At 53.3% G+C, this 20,527-nt stretch overlaps 2 protein-coding genes across 4 annotated transcripts; one reads left to right on the top strand and one right to left on the bottom strand.

The window, feature by feature from the left end:
- The first annotated feature begins 211 nt into the window (after positions 1 to 211).
- NUDT16L1 (nudix hydrolase 16 like 1) lies at positions 212 to 2,685 on the top strand. Its single transcript, XM_085238092.1, has 3 exons — positions 212 to 505; positions 659 to 919; positions 1,645 to 2,685. The coding sequence occupies exons 1-3, from the start codon at positions 269 to 271 to the stop codon at positions 2,107 to 2,109; spliced, it is 963 nt and encodes a 320-aa protein (XP_085094218.1). The 5' UTR covers positions 212 to 268; the 3' UTR covers positions 2,110 to 2,685.
- A 799-nt stretch (positions 2,686 to 3,484) lies between these two features.
- On the bottom strand, positions 3,485 to 20,426 carry NAA60 (N-alpha-acetyltransferase 60, NatF catalytic subunit). Of its 3 annotated transcripts, none has more exons than XM_010719381.4 (7): positions 20,226 to 20,426; positions 12,364 to 12,479; positions 11,362 to 11,491; positions 9,977 to 10,073; positions 7,790 to 8,024; positions 6,665 to 6,850; positions 3,485 to 6,212 (listed from the first exon to the last, which is right to left on the bottom strand). In XM_010719381.4, the coding sequence occupies exons 2-6, from the start codon at positions 12,471 to 12,473 to the stop codon at positions 6,694 to 6,696; spliced, it is 729 nt and encodes a 242-aa protein (XP_010717683.1). In that variant the 5' UTR covers positions 12,474 to 12,479; positions 20,226 to 20,426; the 3' UTR covers positions 3,485 to 6,212; positions 6,665 to 6,693. The 3 variants fall into 3 exon arrangements, with proteins under 3 accessions (XP_010717683.1, XP_019476233.1, XP_031411679.1); XM_019620688.3 differs by lacking the exon at positions 20,226 to 20,426 and adding an exon at positions 20,083 to 20,101; XM_031555819.2 differs by lacking the exon at positions 20,226 to 20,426 and adding an exon at positions 16,837 to 16,858.
- Positions 20,427 to 20,527: the final 101 nt, after the last annotated feature.

Below are 20,527 nucleotides of genomic sequence, written 5' to 3'. Positions count from 1 at the left end.
GCCTCGAGCGGCCGCTACCTAGTATGGCGCGCGGCGCGGGCGGCGGCGCGCGTTCCTATTGGCCGCCGGTCACGGGACCGCGGAGCGCCGTCGCTATTGGCCGCCCCTTCCGGAGACGGCCACGGGGATTGGCGGGCGGAGCCGGGCTCCGATTCGTCGCGCGGCGCGCGACGGGTCGTCATTGGCCGTCGGCGGCCGTCGATCCCGCCCTCCGACGTCGCCGCGTCCGCGCGTGCGCAGAGCGGGCCGGCGGGCGGGCGGCGAGGCGATGGCGGCCATGGGAGCCATGGGAGTGATGGCGGCCGTAGGAGCGTTGCCGGCGGGCGCGGGGTCCCTCCCGCCGCTGCCGACTCTGGGGGTGCCCGGCGTGCCCGAGCTGAAGCCGCTGACGCGGTACGAGGCCATGCGGCTGGGCCCGGGCTGGAGCCACTCGTGCCACGCCATGCTGTACGCGCCCAACCCGGGCATGCTGTTCGGCCGCATCCCGCTGCGCTACGCCGTGCTGGTAAGCGGCGACGGACGGGAGGGGCCGGGGCACGGGGACCGGGGCCGGGGACGGGAGAAGGGGACACGGGATGGGGTCGGGGCCTAGTCGGAGCGCGGGGCCCAGGGCGGCGCGTTTCGGGCCGGGCCCGTTAACCCCCGCCCCCTATTGCAGATGCAGATGCGCTTTGACGGCCTCCTGGGCTTCCCCGGGGGGTTCGTGGACCGCCGGTACTGGTCCCTGGAGGACGGTCTGAACCGGGTGTTGGGCCTGGGCCTGGGCTGCGTGCGCCTGACGGAGGCCGACTACCTGTGCTCGCACCTGACGGACGGGCCGCATCGCGTGGTGGCACATTTATACGCCCGGCAGCTGACCCTGGAGGAGCTGCACACCATCGAGATCAGCGCGGTGCACTCCCGAGACCACGGGCTGGAGGTGGGGCGCGTGGGGAGGGGCCGCGCGCGGCTGCGGGGAACACAAAGCTCCCCTTCCCGCCCCCCGCCTCGGGGCCCTGGGCCGCTCCGCCCGCTGCCTGGAGTCCTCGGCGGCCACCGGGAGCTCCGCAGCCGGGGCTGCACCTCGGCGTGCGGCGGGCTCCAGCCCTGCCCCTTGCTGCCTCAGTAGAGAAGAACCCCGTTTACCTGCTCTGTACCAGGATGTGGGCGGGGTCCGTCTCACACCTGCAGCCGAAGCTCAGCACTGCTTTGCTCCACGCTCTCCGAGGGTCCCACAAAAGCAGAGCAGGAGCACGAGCTCCTCCTGCGCAGCTCAGCCACTCTAAGAGCTGAGCAAGGGGTGGGGGGGTCTCTTAGGTGCTCACTGAGCACACAGGGAGCGCCAGTGGGAGCAGAGGTGGCAGGCCCTGGGTTTTGGTGCTGCTGAGGATACGGCTGGGTGTGGAGAGGAAAGCGGGGATCCCCATAGGAGTCCGGGCAGCGGGATTCACCAGGGAACGGGGCTGGGACTGGGAGAGCAGGGAATTGGGGGTGTGGGGAGAGGCAGAGCAGGGGCTTCAGTGGGGCTGGAGGCAGGTGAGAGCAGGCTGCGGTGGGGGTAGGGGGGGACCAAGCACCGGGGCTGTGGGCTGGGGGTCCTGGGGTGGGGGTGCGGGGCTGGGGGGTGCCGTGATCTCCACTGAGTTGTTCTCTGTGCCATTGCAGGTGATGGGCATGGTCCGTGTCCCCCTCTACACCCAGAAAGATCGCATGGGTGGGCTGCCAAACTTCCTGGCCAACTCCTTCGTTGGAACTGCCAAATTCCAGCTGCTCTTTGCTCTGAAGATCTTGAACATGGTGCCGGAGGAGAAGCTGGCCGAGGCAGTGGCTGCCACACAGAAGCCGAAGAAGCCGGCGATCGACCACGCGGCTGTGGCAGCAGCTAAGCAGGCGAACGAGCTGGCGGCGGCCGCTAGAGCAGGCAATGAATACGCAGATAGCGGAGAGAACCAGGCAGCTGCGCACGCTGCGGCCGAGCTGGCAGAGCAGCAGGCGGCCGGGCTGGAGAGCCAGGCTGTGCTGGAGCATCTGGCGGCCGTGCCAGGGGCTGAGGCCGTGGTGGCGGAGCTGCAGGCGCAGCCCGGGGCAGACACTGTGCTGGAGCAGCCGGTGGCTGAAGCCATGGAGTGATGCCACCGTGTTTGTAATTGATTAAAAGTGGGTGAGGAGACTAGAGACTTTCTTCTAACTTTCCAACCAGTTGCTGGCTGCGAGATTCCACTGTGTAGCCAGGAGGGTTTGGAATTGTCTGAAGCAGGGGAAAGCTATGTATTTTTATGGCCATTAAACTCTAGCGAGCTTCCCAGATCAATCTGCGCAGCCCCCTGCAGAGAGTTCATGTGCTTATGTGAAGGTGCTGAAGCCTTAGAATTACGCTTTGATTTCAGGGACACACTGCTGCTTTCAGGTCCCGGTTTCATTTTTAAGGAACAAAACTTCTTATTTTGAGATGCCCTATGTGGACTTGGACGCAGCTGTGTTTTGCAGTGGACACAGCTGAGGAATAAGGCTGCTGATAAAGCGCCTTTGCTGTTGTGGGCAGAAGGGCTCTGCTCTGCTGGCAGCAGCGAGGCTGGGCTCCCATTGGAATGCTGGTGCCCGCGGTGACTTGCACTGAATTCCCTCTGGGGCACTGGGACATAGTCGTGTGGGTTTCTATCTGGAGGTCTGTGGGAGCAGGAAAGTGGAATAAATGGCTTTGCTGAACGCTTTGCAGTCGGGGATCTTTCTTGACTGCCAGCGCACAGCACTGGGGGGTTCCAGAAGGCTGCAGAGCTGCTGTCCCTGCAGGGGCCCTTCTGTCTGGAGAGGAGCGAGCAAAGCACCTCTCTGGCTGTGGGCCAGGACAGCTTGCAGGGCGGAGGGTGCCGCAGGATTTGGGGTGCTGCACCTCTGCAAACTTCTGAAGCTTTCACTGTTTGGTTACCCCAAGACAGTTCTTGCACATGGTTGATGCCAGCAGCTCTGCTACAGGTGCCAGAGCAGCTGTGTGTGGTGGTCCTTCACTGCTCTCTAACAGCTGCCACTGCCAGATCATGAGCACTCAATGCCTGGTCCAGCTGCCTTGAGCCCACAGCTGCAGCAGGACCCTTGCATAGCACACAGTCCTGCAGGCTGCAGAAACCATTTGCTAAACCCTCCAGCCCCTGCCTGTACCATGGCAGCTCTGTTTTCCCTTTCTATCCGCGTTCTGGTGCTGAGCTCTGCCCCAGCCTGGGTCCAACCTGTGGTCACTGCACCACAGCTGCTGATTCAGCTCAGCCCGGGTGAGAGCAGAGCTGCCTCCACCACCGTTGGAGGCACTGGACTCAGGCAGGAGTGTTGCTTTCCCTATTTGCTGCCTGTGTCCATCCTGCCCTGCACAGGGGCCCCGGAGGTGGCCAGCGGGCAGCACCCCACACCCAGCACAGAGCTGCTGCACACGTCATGGCAGAGTGCAGCGTTGGGAGAAGGTCCTGAGCAGTGAGTGGAGGCAGATGCCTGCACATGGTGATGAACGAACGACTCACAAAAGAGGTTTGGTTTAATTGAAGACATTTAGAGAGAGGCTGACAGCAGCAGCATGGTGCTCTTCAATAAATAACGGGCTGTGAGGTGGGGGTGTGACGCCATAGGGGATGGGTGACAGGAGGACAGCACATAGACCAGTCTGGTCCCCCAGGGACGTGCCTAAGGGCAGCAGCTGAGGAGTTGGGGTGTGCAGGGGCAGAAGAAGGGTGGAGGGGAGCTGGGGATGGAGGGTGGGGGGAAATGTCAGATCAGTGCCAGGAACAAGGAGATTCATTCTGGTCCAGAGAACATAAGTGCCAAAGAAAAGCAGGACCTTTGGTTACTAAATAAACTCATACAAACCAAGAGAAACGTTCAGGTAGGAAGTGGCGGAGCTGAAGGAAAAAACAGTTATACAAATGAGGGTGACAGAGTGCTTCGGGGCTCCCAAGTGCAAGAGCTGTGATGAGGGGCCACTGGGAGCAGCCCAGGGCAGGGCCTGCAGGTAACAGAGCTGCCCGGCTCACACCTCAGCAAAGCCAAAGCACGGGCAGCACTGTGAGCACAGCCATGGGGCCGTGGGGGCAGGGAGCCGTGTGCCAGGGACCCACAAGCAGCCTCCGAGCCTGCAGCAAAGGGCAGCGGTGTCCTTATGTGCATGAGGGCTGGTGGAGCCCCTGGGGCACAGGTAAGGAGGTGTTATGCCACTGCCAAGCACCCCCGTGAGCAGGTCAGGACTGCCTGAATCCCGTAGCGGGGGGCAAAATGCACACAGGGAACCAACCACGTGCTGCTGTGAGGCCTTGAGCAGTTCTGCCGCACTGTGCACAGTGCTGGCACGCTCTGTTCTGCATGCAGCTGCACCACGCTGTGCTTGCTGCTGGGCTGTGTCTGCAGGCCTCGCTGCAGCACGCAGGGAGCAGCTGTGCAGCCCCACAAGCAGGGAGTGCTGACAGCCACAGGCTGAGCCCACACTGCATTACTTCCACGCCCCAGCCAGGGATGGTCTCCCTGCCCAGCCAGAACCTCCCCAGCTGCACCATAGCCAGCACTATGTGCCAGCCCTGGCTCACCCTGCAGCTCTCTGCACTGCACTCTTTGGCAGGTGTAATCCTGCTCCCAGAAATACATTTTCTTTCTCCTGTCAACCACTCGTGAAGGCAGCCCTGCTCTCATTCCAGAAAAGTGAGCAGTGAGATTTTGGGGCCTCTGCTTCCCCCAAATAAATTATCTGCCAGACCATCAGCTGGACTGAAATCCTTCCTGCAGTCAGGGCTGTGCAGAGCAGAGAAATGCTGCACCAGCACTGCCTGCTGTGCCAGCAGCTCTGAGCCAAGGGCCTCTGTTCACATGAACCAGCACAGCACCATGCAGTGAGATCTCCTCCACATCCTTTTATTGTTTGATTCTCATCTTAGGGGCTTACAAACACTGAAACGACTTTGTATGGTATCAGGGCTGCAAGCTCCTACCATGTTTGCTCTTTCTAGGCCTAAACCTGGCCCAGACTATGGCTCATCCCATTCCCTGCCCTCACCTGCCACCAGAGCTGGCCCTGCACATAGGAACCTGCACAGCTTACACTGCCCTTCACTTAAGCCCCACTTCCAAGAGGGGCACGAGCGTGGGAGGAGGAGCACAGCGATGAGTGTGAGAAGCCTTCACCAGGGCAGAAAATGCAGTGGGGACACAGAGGGGAGCGGTGCCCCCCACACCTCCAGCACTGGTGCTGATGGAGCTGCAGACTCCCAGCCTAGGAGCAAAGCACTCACTCCCAGGGGCAGGGATCGTGGAGGGACCTGCCCTGGCTGCAGCACACAGGAGCCTCAGGGTTCTCCCAGCAGCACAGCTACTTGGTGCTAGGGAACACAGCCCCTGAGTCTGGCCCTGGTGCTGCAGGGAGGGCAGCTGACAGTGTGGCCCCATGGCAATGCCTGCACGCTATGGCCTGGAACATGCAAGCAAGCAGCTGGGGGGCTTCTCTGCAACAAAGAGCTGTAGGGATCTGTGTGCAGCACTCTACCCTAAAAATCCTGCAAGTGTGCAGCCCCAGTGCCAAGGGAGGATGCGTGCTGGGAGGGGAAGGGCTCTGCCTACCACAGTGGTCCCACAGCTCCAGGCCCTTCCCTGCTCTGTTCCAGCTTGGAAAGAGGCAGAAAGATCTATACAGTATAATATATATTTCACTATGAAATAGCAATTTCATCCCCTGCCTTCTACTCAGTGCATCCTGGATCAGGTACTTTTTACAACCCCCCCTCTGAAGGGCTGGGGCTGACTCTCACCTGGGGCAGATGCCCTGCCTGGATTCCCTAGCAGGGCAGGACGCAGGCATCCAGCTCCCCTCTTCCCAGGGTGCTCACTGCTCACTCACAGTGCACCTCACTCACACGGCTTTCAGCAGCTGTGGCGTGGAAGCAGCAACTGAACCCCTCCACATCACATACAAGCAAACCATCCAGAGGCGAGGGAAGTGGCAGGGACCGTGTGACATGCTCACAGACCGGTGACATGGAAGCCCTCAGCCCGGCGCCCCCTGGCAGCCCGGCCTCCCAGGAGTGCTCACAGGCTCCAGCCCACAGGGTGAGTCAGGGCTCCAGCCTGTCCAGGGTGAAGTCTGCAAAATCTTGGTCAGTCTGTGGAATAAGGAGTCCTTTCCAAGGGGTGGGTCACTGACCAAAAGCCATCATCACTGGAATCAGTGCAGAGCCAGATGGTTCAAGAGATGAAAGGAAGAACAATCCCTAAGGAAAGACAAAGGGGGAAGCTGTCTTAGAGAAAACAGTTGTTAATGGGTCTCAAAGTGTACTGGAGATCCACTGTTCCACAGACTTTGGTCAGATCTGTGCACACTGGCTATCGGTTCCTGAGCTTGGACATTGTGTCAGTAAAGCGGAGGCTCAGTTACTCCATCCATCAAAGCCGGTCTAATGGCTGGGAAAAGGGCCAGAGGCAGCAGGGACAATTTTAATCTGCTCTAAAGCTCCGAGCCCATGTAAACAAGAGGAGAGTTCAAACTCCCTTCACATGAAACCAGGAGGTTGGCAGCTGGAGGCCAGGGCACCGCAATGCTTCACACACCTGGCACAGCAGGGAGGTGGGCAGGCAGCCCCAGCACACACTCCCAGTTCCCCAGACAAGGCCAGGCACACAGCCATGGTGTGGGCCAGAAGGGAGCCTGCCCTCAGGCACCTACCTTTGTGCTGTGTGCATCCGCTGATGGAGTCACATCGTCCGGCTGTACTCGATGCCACTCTTGGCAGAAATGCCAGACCATGGCAGAAGGCTGCAGAGAAGGCTCTGGGCTTGTCTGTATATCCTCTGCGGAATGGAACACGGGCTCAGGCTGGCTAGTGTTGATCCGATGTGCTGCAGGTAGTCAGTGGCCATCTGTTAAGGATAGCGACACACTCATATATACATACATACATACATACACTTATAACTTCAGAAATAACCTGAGGTTCTCGATGGGCTGCTACCTGCTACAGAGACCCTCTGACACGGTGAGAGCTGCTCTGCTCAGCTATTAGACAGACCAGCTCCTCACACTACATGACTGCTCCTTTCTGTCACAAGCAGGTATACCTGGCACCACAAAATAAGACGATTTGGAAATAGAACAGCAGCATCGGTAAAGTTGAAAAAGACCTCTAAGATTAGAAGTCAGTAGCCAACCATCAGCTACTGTTACAACTCCAGCTCAGCTGCAACCTGTGTGGGAAATACCCCGCCTAAGCAGCTGTTAGCTTCCTTGGCACTCCACAGCAATTTACTGCAGGGGCTGAAATACACTCATCTGTCTGGAGAGATCTGGACTAATTAGCTATACCTGAGAAAGATCAAGTTTCTTTACCAGGACCCAATGACACCTGACATAATTCCCAAATTCAATTTGAGAGCAGCCAGCTGAGACCTAGAACAGGCCAGGGTCACAGGATGCCCAGTGGCAGGAAGCAAGACCAAGGGCTTTTCTGCCACAGTGCCAGCCAAATCCTGCACCATGCAAGCAAAGCGTGCCTGGTATGCTGCTTTAACACGAGCATGCACAGAAACTGGCTTCAGCTTCAAATTCAATTTCCCATCCTTCACTTTCCCAGTAGAGTTGGGGAAGTCTGGGCACAAGTGGGTCTGAACCTGTCTAACGCTGCCTTCCTTCTGGCTGCAGGGAAATCAGTCCAATTAAGCTCACATCTGAGCAGGCATGAGTCCTCAGACACAGCCAGGTCACACTTGGCTGAACTGCTATTTTTAGGCCCAAACATGGTCTGGTGTCTGCCTCGCATGCCTCGCTGGACATCAGGCTGAGCTAAAAGGATATAAGATCGTCCAGGGTGGGTGTCCACCGTTGATGTACAGAACGTAGGTAAAGCCATCTTTGAGGACCCCTCTTATGGAATAGTAATAGGGAAGATAGTGGTGCTGTTTAAAGTCTCTGTTTTCATAGAAGTTTATTGCTGTGTTGTTAGTGGTGAGGACGTGCAGGTAGATGGCTTTGCAGTGATCTTGGGCAGTCGTTGATATATGGTCTTTTAAACTTTCAAGTAGGAGCGAACCTGTTGAAAGAAAGAAGAGCAGAATCAGGCAGTGCAGCTGCGTCCCTCAGGGCCAGCACAGCTCTGCAGGGCTCTTGGCTGAGATCTCTGGCACCCAGCAGCTAAGCAGCAACTGCTGCACACGTGGAGGAGATCAGATCCCACCCGCTCCCCAAAGCGTCGTGAGGACATTCAACAGGGCAGCACTAAAGGGTTTTAATGGAAACCTTGTCTCACCTCTGGCCTGGTTTCACAGAACAGATTGATAAAGACAAACCCTTCTGGTTCAGTGACCACAAAGTAACTCTGCCAGCAGCACCCATCCCCACCACACAGCACCCAGCTTTGCATAAGGCCACTGAGTCACCTGCAGTGGTATCGCTTCCATCTGCTCACTTATTTTACAGACAGAGACAACAGGATTTGACAAGCAGATTATTGCATTGAGTATACGAAATTTAAAGAAAAGAACTGGTAGGATTTAAGCTCCCTTCTTAGGAGAAGGGCGAGTCGTTGTCTCACTCAGCCTGTATTTGCTCAGCCATGAGGAAAGGAGAGCAGCAGGGAAACCAGAGAAGGGCACAGAGGATACTGCAGCCCCAGCAGATGGGACCTGGAGGTTCATCCAAGCCAGCTCACCGTGGGAAGGAGCCAGCAGAACCTACAGGACTAACTCCTCCCAGCACTAACAACAGACTAAAGAAATAGTTGAGCTAATTCAAACACAGAGATGAAACGTGCTCTTTCACAATCCTCAGGGCACAGCTGAGTTTCTGCAGAGCCCGCAGGATTTCACAGCAGAAGTCAGCAGCGTTGACCCTACAGTTACTTAAGACTTAGTAGGAATTTGTTATCAACCAAGCACAAAAAGACACAGAAACCTCAATGGGAGAGCAGTTTAATTCTGTTATCAGATATGCCACTCACAGCTCACAGTAAGCCAAGTGCATTCGGGTTTGAGAAGAGCAGAGAACCAGAAACAAAAAGCTTCTAATGTCTGCCAGCAAAAATCAGAGCTTCAGTACTTTCAAAGTGTACTCGCAGTGAAAAACCTCCTACATGTAAGACTGCAGCTTCAAACACAAGTAGAAAAACTTTTGGAAAGGGAAAGCTCTCAGAAAAAGCAGCAGTAGCTCCTTAAGGTTCTTTTGCTGCAGGTACAAGTGCAAAGGTTTGGACATGCTGCCTGGATTTAATGGATACAGGAAATGCTGATGCTGTGAGGCAAAAAATCCAGCAACATGGAGCTGAAAAGAATGGTGATTTGGAAACTGAAGGGGCCCTCAAACAGCCCCAGTTTTACAGAATACCCCTTTACTAACTTCTCTGAGCACTGTTCTGTGTACAGATAATCTATCTAAAGTAGCATTCTAAGGTAAGTTTAAATACAGCCCTCCCACTGAGGTCCTTATGCATCGTATCAATTTTTACCTTTCTACAGGAATGGAGAAGGGAGATACAGTCCATAGCTGTATCCACTGAAGAGACTCCAGATGTGCAACAGTGAGTCATGCTGCCAAACCCGACCTCCTTCCTTTGGTAGATCAAAGATACAGATCATGCTCGAAATTGCACCAGAAGGGCACTTACTGATGACAAACCACATCCTGCTCCAAATAGAGATGAGCCCTTCTGACTGCAAGATTCCCAATTGGCTGCAAAACTGCTGCGTGTTGCAGCAAGGATTCAGAGTTTACGTGGACATGACAGGCTAAATCAGGTCTGAGTTACACTCCTTTTCCAGTCTCCTTCAGCTTTCTCTACACATTTCTTCTATTGGTTTAAGTTGTAAGTTTAAAGCCACACGAGCAACACAAAGGGGATGTGAGAGCACCACTTCAAGTGTTGGGATAAATCACAGAGGTTTTGTCAAAAGGAACCTGGAGTGAAGTGGTGCAGCTTTATCATCCATGCCTACCACCCACACGTAGCAAACAAGACAGCAACAGAATTGTCATTTAGCAGCAACTTACCAATCCCGTGTTTCCTGAACTCCTTCACCACTCCAAGACTGAGTATGTAAGCAACTTGAGTGTCCAAAGGAAAATTGGAAGCTAGGATGTCTCCATCCTGAGTAGAGATAGGACAAGTTGTTTAGTAAGGTACTTGGGAAGGCAGAGGAGAAAGCAAGAATCCTGTACCAGAACACATGAAAACAAAGCAGGAATCTTCACTGAACAGCGGAGAAAAAAGAAAGGAGCGCTGTCCCCTGGGTGAACTCCTACCTTTACGTGGCCTTTCCAGCCACAGAGCACAAATCACAATGTGTCCGTGCTATATACATGGTTTGCAGCCCTAAGGACACAATGTATCTGCACTCTTTATGGAGAAGGATTCACACTGCCAAAGCTGAGTTACACATCAGGGCCTGGATCAGCCTGTAGTTCAGCAGCAATGGACTCCATTGCCTGCTCAGGGCTTCGTATCAGCTGGAGAGCTCTGTACTGCTGAAGAGGACGAGGAACATGCTCTATAGGCCCAGCTGTCTGGGACAGTATCTGGATAAGCCCTGGCTTTCAGTGGTTAGAACAAGAGGCTTTTGTTAGCTGCTGAAGACTCAGTTTGACTTAGACTAGCTCTGGGGTGAAGTCAGCTGGAGCAAAGAGCCCAAAGCCACTCAGTGCTCTTGGCTCCTACAAGTGTTACTGACTGTTCCACACCATCACAATGCTGATGGCCTTTAAGCCCACCACGTTTCCCTCGCTTTGTTTTTAATCTGCTTTCCTACGTTGCCCTCCCCACACTACCCTGGGGGTCTCCTGTCTCACCCTCTTCAGCAGCCACCTCTCCTTCCCCTTTCTGAGCACACTGTGCTGTCTCTCCAGGCTTCCAAGCTCTGTCACACCGAGCCCTGAGCTTCCTGCAGGTTGGCCACCTCTGCTTTGTGCTCAAGAAGTGACTGTGAAATGAAGGACACTGAAGTTGTTCAGGAAGCCAGCTCACAGGAGTGACTCACCTAGCACAGCTAAGGAAGTGCACTCATGTAAGACAGGAGTACTTTTGCTATCCCTTGGCTGCATGAACTTCATCCACCAGCAATGGCCAGGCACACTGAGAACAGCCAGGCAACAGAGCCAAAGGGGTTTAGAGACCTCAGCAGCATTATCTGATTTGTCTCTGCAGCGCATCAGGAAGCAAGTCTGCTATCAGAGTGCAGCTGCCCAACCCCAGCAGGAAGGGACTTTCTGTGACAGACCATGTGTTCAACACACCCCACCCCTCAGGCTTCCTCAGCTGGAAAGCAGCACGTTCCTGGCTCTTCACAATCAGTTCAGGATGGCTTCTGAGTGGAGCTGGGAAAGATCCCCCAAACAGCTCCATCCCAACTCACCGCAGCAAAGGGCAGAGTATCTCATACCTCTTTATGCACCTTTGTTCTGCTCTTGATCTCTGCCACTATCATTCCCACGATGGAGCCTCTGTATGTGGCTGCGAGGGAAAAGAACTTCTTGTTGGAAGTGATATCTCGGTACCATGAGTCAGGGTACCTGGAAGGAAGAAAAAAGATATTATTTTGTACCAATATGCACCAAAATAATATCACGTGAGCAGCCTCCAGGTGCCCTCCCTGCTCCATGCCACCATGGGGAAGCCAGCATACACTTAGTTAGGTTCCAGAGAATTCAGCATGCCTCCTACTTAAAGCAAAGGTACAAATTCTAAACTCCACAAATGCTTTTGCTGGTTCGTTGTTTGTGATCTTAATTATAGCCTGCTAACATCCTCTATAAACCCTCTCAAAGGGAAAAAAAGATTAAAGTTTCTAAAACCTGAAGCTGTAGTTTCAGACAGAAAGCTATTGCTGTCCCCTGGAAAACAGTCCCGTGCTTGTGCAGACACAAGCATTTACCGTGTGGGGAACTGAGCTGGTGCTCAAAGCAGAGGACAGCCTTCCTTCAGACCTACCAAAAAGACTAATACAAAAGCTTTTATGCTAAGAGAGTGGAGAAGCATGAATATTTTTAATGAAAAAAAAAAAAAAAAAAAAAAAAAAACCACCAACACAAAACTGTGAGGCCTCAGACCAGAGTTTTGCACAAGTTTCCTCTATCCAGAGGTTTGGCCTCAACAACAGCCCTTTGCAGAGGGTGTCCATCACCCTCTCTTTCCCATCTCCTAGAGTGTTTTGCAGGAAGCACCACTGATTGCAAAGCCCATCTTTCTGCCAAAACCCTCATGCATGGACTTCCAGCCGACACCAGGACTCGTGGCAGCAGGTCACCACCACCAGCGGCAGCACCAGGGTGCACAGCAGCTTCAGCACTGCTGCCTGCTCAGCACCAGCCCAGGGCTGCAGCTCAGAGCACGGGCTCCTGCTTAGCCCCAGGCTCCCACCACCCATATCCACACAGCAACATACTCTATTGGGAACCAGTCACCACAGAGCTGCTTCACTGCATCTATGTCATCGTGGCACAGCAGACGCAGGTTCACGTCGGTGAGTGCGGTCGGAGGCACCTCCTCTGTCATTCACACCTGCAAGACAAGAAAGCACATCAGGAACAATGGAACTCAGCCGAGTGTCTGTGCCAGGGCAGTTCTCGGTGTGCAGGGAGTTGTTCTTCCAGCTGAGTGCACCCTCAGTCAGTTTGCACCAAGCTGGGAGGAGCGCTGATACAGCTGGGGGGTTTGAAATGCTTTAAGAGAAAAGCTGCAAACTGCAGCACTTGGGTACTGCCTGCTGCTGAAGGGGATGCTCAGCTCTCCAGCACCCTTGCTTTTAAATTCAGAGACTTGAGATGAGCAGATTTAGGCACAGGGGGCTGCATATGCCCTTCGGGCAGGGTAAAAGTTCCATCATAACACTCTGTAAAACACTTAACCAGCAAAAACGCACACAAGGTCCACACAGCAACGATCTGAGTTTGAGCTGCTTTGACAGCACACAGAACCACGCACCAACATTTCTCCTAAGGATTCCGAAATGCCTTTCCCTGCTGTTCCTCCAGCCAAAGCAGGTCCAGTCCCAGCTCCACGTGAACCAGCTTTCTTGGCTCACCTGCTCCTCTCTGAAGAACCCAGGAAGAACCGCAGCTATTTCACGGGACCATGGCTGCACACTTACCAAGCTGCTTTCACAATCACTCCAAATGTTAGTTTCAAAACAACAAGCACCTAAAAAACCACACAATATCTGTAGTCTCACTGGTTTTAAAACTACTTTGACAGCTAAGACAGGTGTAACATTTTGGGGGGTCAGAATCTGGACCTGCCAGCCCTGCAGTGACAGCCCAACACGCCGCAACTTCACCCTTGAGCTCAGGTTTGCAGCAGCATTGCTCTTCTTACTACAGATCTTCTCATTCTCGAGAAGTTTTGATGACCCCGTAAGTCAGTGCCTTTTCTCAGTCAACCATTTCAAATCCTCTCAGTGTCAATAAATTAGGGATGAAAAAAGAGTTCAGGTTCTGGGGTGCCTCGGAGACTCAGCCAGCAGCACGGGGCCATCCCTGGGAGGATCAGTTCACGTTTAGCAATCATTATATTCTCTAAGAGCCAGGCAAGCACTACGTGTTATCTGGTAGGTCTAGTGAAGAGAAAGTTACAAGATAAACCATGCTCAAGTGCAGTGACATGGAGTGACACCACCGAGACTAATGACAGAGGAACTCCAAATCCTCATGCATAAGCTGATTATCAGCTGTGCCAGTGTTCTGTAATGATTTTTCTTTGCCTCACTGCTTGCTGAAGCACCAAGTGGCTGCAATCGCTGCCTCCCCCACAGGCTCTCTGGGCTGCAGGCTGGGTGCAAGCCGGGCACTGTGGCAACACGTGAAGCTCGGTTTGGTTTGCAGACAGCCCTCCAGAAGCTGGAAAAGGCTGCATGGGTACCTGCAGGAAAGAAGAACACCTGCTTAACAATTAAGAATTGAAATATTCGTGAACTACTGCCAACAGGGGAAAAATACGCAGGCCAGATCACACAAAGAGACAGCTAACAAGAAGGACATGGCCAGAAAATGGTTTCTGAAGAAGTAACAACCTGTGCCAAAACTCACAGCCTGCCTACACCAGACACAGGAGCACTCTGTGGTGCAGGACAGGGTTGGTTACCAGCACAGGGCATTAACACCACGCAAGGGCACCAAAGCAATTGTTTGAGCCCAGCTGTGTCCAAAAGCTGGGCTGTGAGAAGACACCTTCAGTTCCAGCTCCCTGATAACTTCGTTCTGCCAGAAGCAGAGCAAGGGGACACTGAAGCATCAGGAGATAAGCATGCACGTGCCCAGCCCGAGGAAGCTACTCCATAGGCAGCTATACCAGGCTTCTTCAACCAGGACAAACTAAATTCCACTTCAGTCCCCCATAGCTTGCTAAAGCTCTTCCCTTAAGCCCAACCCCACCACGCAGGGATGGGATAGTTAATGTGGAAAACAGATAGGAGGCTGGAACTGCACGTGATGCTGTTGGAAAGAGTACAATAGCTGAATATGGAGCAGATGAGACTGAAACATCCGAGCTATTTGCCAACACACCCAAAAGCTTACAGCCCAGAGAGCAGCCTCACACTGTCCTTTTCTGTAGAAAAGGGAGGTTATAATTATTTCTGTAGTACTGTAGGGCAGAAATTAATTCACATAGTGCATATCAACGTACATCTGCAGTACAGCCATCATAGCTGCTACCAGAACTGAATTCTAAGCCTTTTCTCTGCCCATGAGGGAGAGCTTGAGATCACAGCAGCACAATTAGAGCAGCAAAACACTTCAGAGAAAATAACATCTCATCTGCATTTGCTGGCCAAGTACTGCTGTAGGAGCTGACAGGATGTGACTGTGCCAAGGGAAGCTCCGCTTTATGCATCACTTTTAGAGTCAGCTTGGTTGATTTTTTTTTTTTCCCCTGAACAAAAGATCAGAAGTACAAAGGAAAAAAGCCAGTTTCAAGTCCATTTCCTACCTAAAAACTGCAGATCTTTAGCATACAAATGAATTTCAAAATGACATGAAAGCATAAAGGCCCTGAGTATCCATAGCCTTCTGCCTCACTTTACTGAAATAAATTCAGCAAAACATTACTGCCCCAGATACAAGGAAGCAGTTTTGGCTTTGTGTGTATGGGGTGGCTGCAGAGGAACCTGCTGTAAACTAATCCATCATATTTGGCACCCAGGCTGTGCACTGCTGCCACCAGCACCTCCAGCTCCTCCTGTGCATGTCTTGCTTGGAGCTTGGCTGAGCCAGCAGCTTAAGGGACACCTTCTTTCCTTGAATGAGGTGATTCACACCAAACAAACCTCAGCTCAGACTTTTCTCCAGAGCAGGAAATTCTCCTTCCTTTCTAGAGCTCTTGCATATAAGAAATAAGGTGAGAAACTCGACATAATATTCTAGTTCTAGAGAAATTTAGTTAACCACCTTGAATCAACGCTCTACATCTAAGATGATGTTTAAATGCAAGACAAAGCATGACACTTACTAGAATTCAGTGCAATGAATCCTTCAAGCAATTCTATGCCTCCCACAGCCTGGCCAAGCAATCTAACAAGGCTTCCCTTTTTTTAGGGCTATTAGACATGCCCTAACAGTGCTTCTGCTCTGTGCATCCTGCAGACATCAGCTGGATTTGAGGAATGAACAACCTTACAATGCCACTTACACAAATTCTTGTTTGGATTTCCACTGCCATCCAGAGAAGCTCATCAAAACCCCAGATATAAATGCTATCGACCAGAAATAAAACCACCCAGTTCCCTGGCAGAATAAACCTGAGATAAACTAAGACTAAAGTTAAACAAAATACCAACTGGAATCACACATAGATATTCCAACAAGGAGTGCACTGGCTCTGCCAGATCACAGCCCTGCTTCAGAGACCAATACGTGTGCAGTAGCTGCACCTCACTTACAGGAACAGACTGTGCTGGGCACAAGCAGGGCAGCTGGTAGCCTGGAAGATGTGCAGGCACAGCACTGCAGAGCTGGGATCCCCTGAGGGGCTGCTCCCAACACAGCAACAAATCCCCACATGGCCACAAGGACAACCCCCAGAGCCCCACAAGATAAGATTCCCAGGGGAGAAAGAAAAGTCGTTATTCACATCCGACATTCTGTCCCACTTGCAAATAAAGAGGACGAGACAAAGCCTGGAAGGAATGTGAAGAGCTGCTCCAAAAACAGGGCAGCAGCACAGCAGCCTCTCCCAGCCCTGGGCTCTGCTGCTGGCTGCGAGCACTGCAGGACTGCACAGCTCTGTGCTTCTACCTCACATCACCCAGTGCTGGGGATCAGATTTACATGATGTAAAACAGCCAAAGGCCAAATTCCAACCAAGGAGTAAAGAGTTCCATTCTGCATTTCACTTGAAGCATGCTGCATTTTTAGGTTACTGGTCTTGCAGGGAATGTCCCACACAGATACCCCTGTTACCACGCTCCTTTTATTTAACACAAAAAAACGGCAACTGGATTGGAAAAGATGCTGAACTCCTGCCTTCCCACGTAACCTCACTGAATGGTGGGCCAGGCCCCTTCTCCAGGCTCACCCCATGCTGCTGAGCCAGACCTGCCTCAGTACCTACGCTCTTCAGACATCACTGTAGGAAATGCATTGGCACCTTGCTCCTGGCTCTGCACTTTGCTTTTGCTGTGCCCAGACTGCAGTTCACTCGCCAAAGGACTGAAATCCAAAAGCCAAATTCTTGGAATTGCAGCAGTTCTGCCAGGGAGGATCACAGTGTGAAATAGATCCCAAAAGGATACTCAGCAAGAAGACAAAATCAGCTGTACCTGTGGAACAAACAGCAGTTATATCTGAGATCAGAACACTCGCTGTCAGAGAAATCTTTCCACACATGCATCCTCTGTTCTTTGCTCAATCACATTCATGCTAACCTGGCAGCCACGAGTGGCTCTCAGGGCTGTTCTTTCTCCCTACAGCTCTGGATGCATCACTGGAGCCGTGATTTCACGCAGGCTGTTACCACACAAAGCATCCCCAGAGCACGCTGCGGAATGCTCAGCCTCCTCCTGCCCCAGATAGAGCCATTCCTCTGGGGGACGGTGAGGAAGAATCGCTAGGAGGGCTCTGCTGTTAAAGCTCCTCTTGTTGAGACACAGAAGAGAAAATCTACTTTGTGACAGCAGCACTGCAGGAGCTGAAGGCTGAGGGTCCCAGCAGAGGCACGTTCAGCAGCAGAAGGTGACGGGAGGAAAGCCAGCACCACGTGAGCACTGAGCACGGCGGGCATCCAGCACAGCTGCTCCTCCCAGAACCAGGAACCCTGGGCAGCTCATCTGCATGCAGGCCCGCTGCCATCCCAGAATTAGAACAAACAGCTGCAGACAAGATGCATGCAGTGACTCAAAGAGCCAGAAATCAGCACAGTGCAAAGGCTGGGAGAGGGAATTCCAAGCCCATCTCCATTACGAGGCACTGTCCTCGTTACCGAGCTGTCTCAACTCAGGCACAGCTGATTGCTCCATCACAAAGGCACCAGCAGCCAACCTCCAGAGGCTACTGAAAACAACTGAAAATATATTCCCTCCCCCAGCTGGCAGACAGGCTCCCAGACTCGCTGCTCTCCAAGACCTGTACTTATAATGTGCACCAACGAGGCTGCTTTCCTCTTCCTTTCTTAGTGGTGTTCTCCAGCATGAGACACCCACACTTGGCTCAGCACACCACTGGCTCTGCTGCAAGCTTGTAGCATTCAAAATAGATTCTGGCACCCACAGCAAGAAGTTTAAACCAAGAAATTCCAAACTGACTTACAAATAACGTTGGAAAACCAACCAGCTGCAGCTCCTGCCTTCCTGCTAGGAGAGGGGGAAGCAGAGCGAGGCGTAAAGCTCCAAGTCTTTTTGCAGTGCCCCACACTGAAGACGTCAGTGCTTAAAGTCTGTAGAGGAGTGCTGAGAGAAGGCAGAGCTCTTGCTGAACAGCTTGTCACTCAGCACAGGGAACAAAGCAGGAATGTGGCTGCACTGCCTGCCACAGCTGAGTCAGCTCCTGGTGGGTATGAGGCACCTCCAGTGTCAGCTTGTGAATGGAGATATTTCACACACTGGTTATAGCATGCTAGGAGAGAGCCATCAGCTTCACTCCCAAAATGCACCAGAAGCACCCCCATAAAGAGGAAAAAAGTCACAGAGATGAAAGGGAGAACCTCTGGCAGATTAAACAGAATAAATGATAGGAAATAAAATCCAGCATGAGTTCTTAAGGGAAAGACACCCAGGTGTAATCTGTTTAGCAGATCCGTAACAACCAGAGGGAAGAACAGATTAATAGATATGCACCAAACTTTGCCAACAGTACTTTGGGATAAGGCACAGATTTTCAGGGTAGCAAAATCCAAAGCTGTTCAAGTCACAGAACATGTTCATAGCCAAAAGACCAATACACTGGAAGGCAGTGTCTGCATGTCGGTAGGCAAATAAGGAATGCCAGCTAGAAACAGGCAAAGGTTTCCAATTTGCATTAACCATGAGGGAAAAATCCATGCTTGCACAATTCCCTAAGAACATCAGTTGGCTGCTCAGAAGCAAACCAGGATTCTGACAGTTATCAGGATAAGCAGAGATGAGCAAGATAAACACAACATGCATCGTGCCTGAGCCAGCAAACCCTCTGTGTGCTACAAACTTTTAATGCATCTGCCAGTAAAGGTCAGACACTGAGGTACATTCCTGCAGTTCTCAACAGCTCACCTATGTGCCTGGCACAAACTGCCCAGTGTGGAAGGTGCTGAAGCAGCACAAAGCAAAACACAACAGAGCAGGCTGATCAGCTTGGCAGCAGAATGAAACATTTAAACACATGGCAACTGCAATCATTTGAGGGCTCAGAGGTGCTGGACACAGCAAACCCCAGTGCTAAGCCAGCATCCAAACGATTTCACCCACACTTCAATTTCACCTACATTGCCCAGAGACACCTCACTATCAAAGGCCTGGGGGTATCTGTGCAGCCAGCAGCTGTCCTGCAAAGCAGAGCAGCAGCTGGACAAGCAAGTGCTCTGTCACCAGTAATGCTGCTCACAGCAGCCCTGACAGCATGCAGAGAGCAGCAGTGCCTTCAGCATTTGGGTCTGGCAGGCAGAAATGGAGAATTTACTTCTGCCACAAGGATAGCACACATACCAGGCCCCACTGTACAGGGCAGGGCGGGCTCTGAAGAACCAGGCAGCCAAGTGCTTCTCCCAATACCAACTACACCTGTGCCACTGCCAGGGGCAGGAAATGCTGCTGACATCTTTGGGACAACATTTAAGGCTCAGCTTAATCAGCTGCAATTAAAAACCTCGTGACACATCGTGCAAATCCATGCAACTGCCTCCCTACTTACATGGTAAGTCAAGGTATTGCTTGCTTTGTGTTGAAGGCACAGGCACATTCAGACAGGCACAATGCTTGCACAGGGTAGGGCACAGAAGTTGAGCTGTCTCAGTGCAATCTGTTAAATGGCAGCAGGGTGGTACGTGAGCTGCCAGGTAGCAGCAGAACAGGACACGGTGCTGCTGGGATCCCCTGTGCCCACCCAAGCAAAGCCCTGCTGTGAAGGATGGAGTTACAAGGCCCTGGTTATGTTGCAGTGATGCATGCTGGTGGCTGAGTCCCCTAAGGTGAGCCTAGATCTAGTCCAGCAAGGGAACAGGCTGGAAGCACAGCCACAGAACCACCTGACCTCAGCTGAACCAGGAAACGCCTTTCTTCAGTAGCACTTCCATGCCCAGCTACAGAGCACAGCCAGCAGCTCCTTCGGCCAGAGTTCACCTTTTCCCTTTAAAAGCTCAAACGACACAACTCCATAGGCATAACTGCAGCGGTTCAGAGAATGGCTGGGTTGGAAGGGACCTCACAGCCCCCAGCTCCAGCCCTGCCACGGGCCGGCTGCCCACACCAGCTCAAGCTGCCCAGGATCCCTCCACGGATGGGGCACCCACAGCTCTTGACAGCAGTGCCAGCACCTCAGCTCCCTCAGAGTGAAGGATTTCCTCCTCACTTCTCACCCGAATCCCCTCTCTTTCAGTTTAAAGCCGTTCCCCTCTATCCTATAGCTATCTCCCCGTGTAAAGCCGCTCTTTCTCCCGTTTCTAAGCTCCCTTTAGGCACAGGAAGGCCACGCTGAGGTCTCACCAGAAACTTCTCCAGGCTGAACAACTGCAGCTCCCTCAGCCCTTCCCGAGCCTCTCACACCACAGGGCTCCAGCTAACCGAGCGCTCCGGCCTGTTCCTTCCACCGGAACGGGCCCGCGGCAGCAACAACACCCCCAGCTCACCTGGGAGGGGCGGCGGTGCCGGGCAGTGCCGGCGGGCGCCGGGCGCGCAGCGGACGGGGCGGTGCGGGCGCTCAGCGCATGCCGTAACGGCGGGGCCAGACGAGGAGCCGGAGCCGCGGCGGACACCGGCGGGCGGGCGAGCCCTTCCTTCCTGCCTTCCTTGGGCACCGCGCAACAACACGACTCCCCATTGGCTGCCTGTCTCACGTGACCAATACAAGCGACGCATGCGCAAATCGGGAGTGCGCGTTGAGGCCACGCCCCCACTGGTGGCCACGCCCCCTTCCGTGCGGGCGGCGGCG

Source organism: Meleagris gallopavo, chromosome 16 (assembly GCF_905368555.1).
Source record: "Meleagris gallopavo chromosome 16, MGAL_WU_HG_1.1, whole genome shotgun sequence".
In the NCBI taxonomy this organism is placed as follows: Eukaryota; Metazoa; Chordata; class Aves; order Galliformes; family Phasianidae; genus Meleagris; species Meleagris gallopavo.
The sequence above is the reverse complement of the archived record's forward strand: the minus strand, read 5'-3'. Positions and strand labels throughout refer to the sequence as shown.